This window comes from Arachis ipaensis, chromosome B10, assembly GCF_000816755.2.
Source record: "Arachis ipaensis cultivar K30076 chromosome B10, Araip1.1, whole genome shotgun sequence".
NCBI classification, from domain to species: domain Eukaryota; kingdom Viridiplantae; phylum Streptophyta; class Magnoliopsida; order Fabales; family Fabaceae; genus Arachis; species Arachis ipaensis.
Genome location: NC_029794.2, coordinates 123911756 through 123912927, shown reverse-complemented (window position 1 = coordinate 123912927; position 1172 = coordinate 123911756). Strand labels below are relative to the sequence as shown.

General features: G+C 47.4%; 1 protein-coding gene across 1 annotated transcript in view; it reads right to left on the bottom strand.

Moving 5' to 3' along the window:
* LOC107624298 overlaps positions 1-1134 on the bottom strand; it is a 5009-nt gene extending 3875 nt beyond the window's left edge. Inside the window, exon 1 of the mRNA XM_016326794.2 lies at positions 4-1134. Coding sequence (XP_016182280.2) covers positions 4-903 — 900 coding nt within the window. The 5' untranslated portion in view covers positions 904-1134. The remainder of the gene's footprint in view (positions 1-3) is intronic.

The following is a 1172-nucleotide window of genomic DNA, read 5'->3' as shown; positions in this document are numbered from 1 at the left end:
CTCCCCGGACGCGCCGCCGTAACCGTCACCAGATCCCGCCTTCGCCGCCGCAACCTTGCTTGTCCTCTTGCTCGTAACTCCAAACACAAAATCACGCTTCTTATCAAGATCACTACCACTACCACCGTCACCGTTACCGTTACCGTTACCACTGGTACTACCCCTATTCTTGTTACCCTTTCCATCGCTGTGGCTCCTAAGAAGAAGTTCTCGAATCTTCCACCGCTTCGAAGAAGAGGTGCCAGTGGAGTTGCTCTTCTTGTTATTCCGGTCCCTCGCAGCTACTTTCGCGTTATTTGGATTCCAAACGCAGTACGTTCCTTCGGGAACTCTTTCGAGACTGTTATCGTCGTCCACGACGCTGTCGTTTTCAGACGAACACGATTCCTCGAACATCAGCATCCTTAGAGGCAAACGACGCTGAATCGTTGTGGAAGCATCGTCGTAATTAACGGGAACGGGAGCCTCTTGTTGAGAATAAACCGAAGAAACGACGGCGTTGTTGATGTCGTTTCTTAAAGGAGCGCCGAAGAGAGGGTACATGTACAGAGGCCTGATCTGACCGTTGTAGAAAATGTCATCTGCAGAAATTGGCGAAGTGTTTTGTTCTCTTGAAACGAACGTGAACTCGAAGTCATCGTCGTCGTTTTGGTTGGCTTTGTCGTCGTTTTGGTGGGGGTGGTTGTCGTTTTCATTTTCCCAGGGCGGGAAGAGCGAGTCGTCGTCGTCTTCGAGGACGGAAGCGGCGTCGTTTTGGTGAGGGTTTTGGCGGAGCTCGTTGATGACGCGGGCGGCGATATCGGCGAGAGTTTCGGAGGAGTAGCTGCTGAAGCTGGGAGATGGTGACACGTGTAAAGAAAAAGAAGAAGAAGAAGAAGAAGAAGGTTCATGTTGTTGCATCATGGCAGGCACTTTTGCTTTGAAGAATGCGGTTCCGTTTTGGCTTTACCTTTATTTTTTAACGCAGAGAGAGAAATAACGATGAAAAGAAGGAAAGAGCGAAAGAGAGTTTGGTTGAAATGAAGGAAAGTGTGTGGCGGTTGTGAAATGGGATATGTCATATATAGGGTGTGAACGTGAATGTGAATGTGAATGGCAAGGGTTGTGGAACTTGTTTATTAGCTTAGATTTTTTATTTTGGGAATTTTTTTAAAATTTTTAATTTTGTTTTC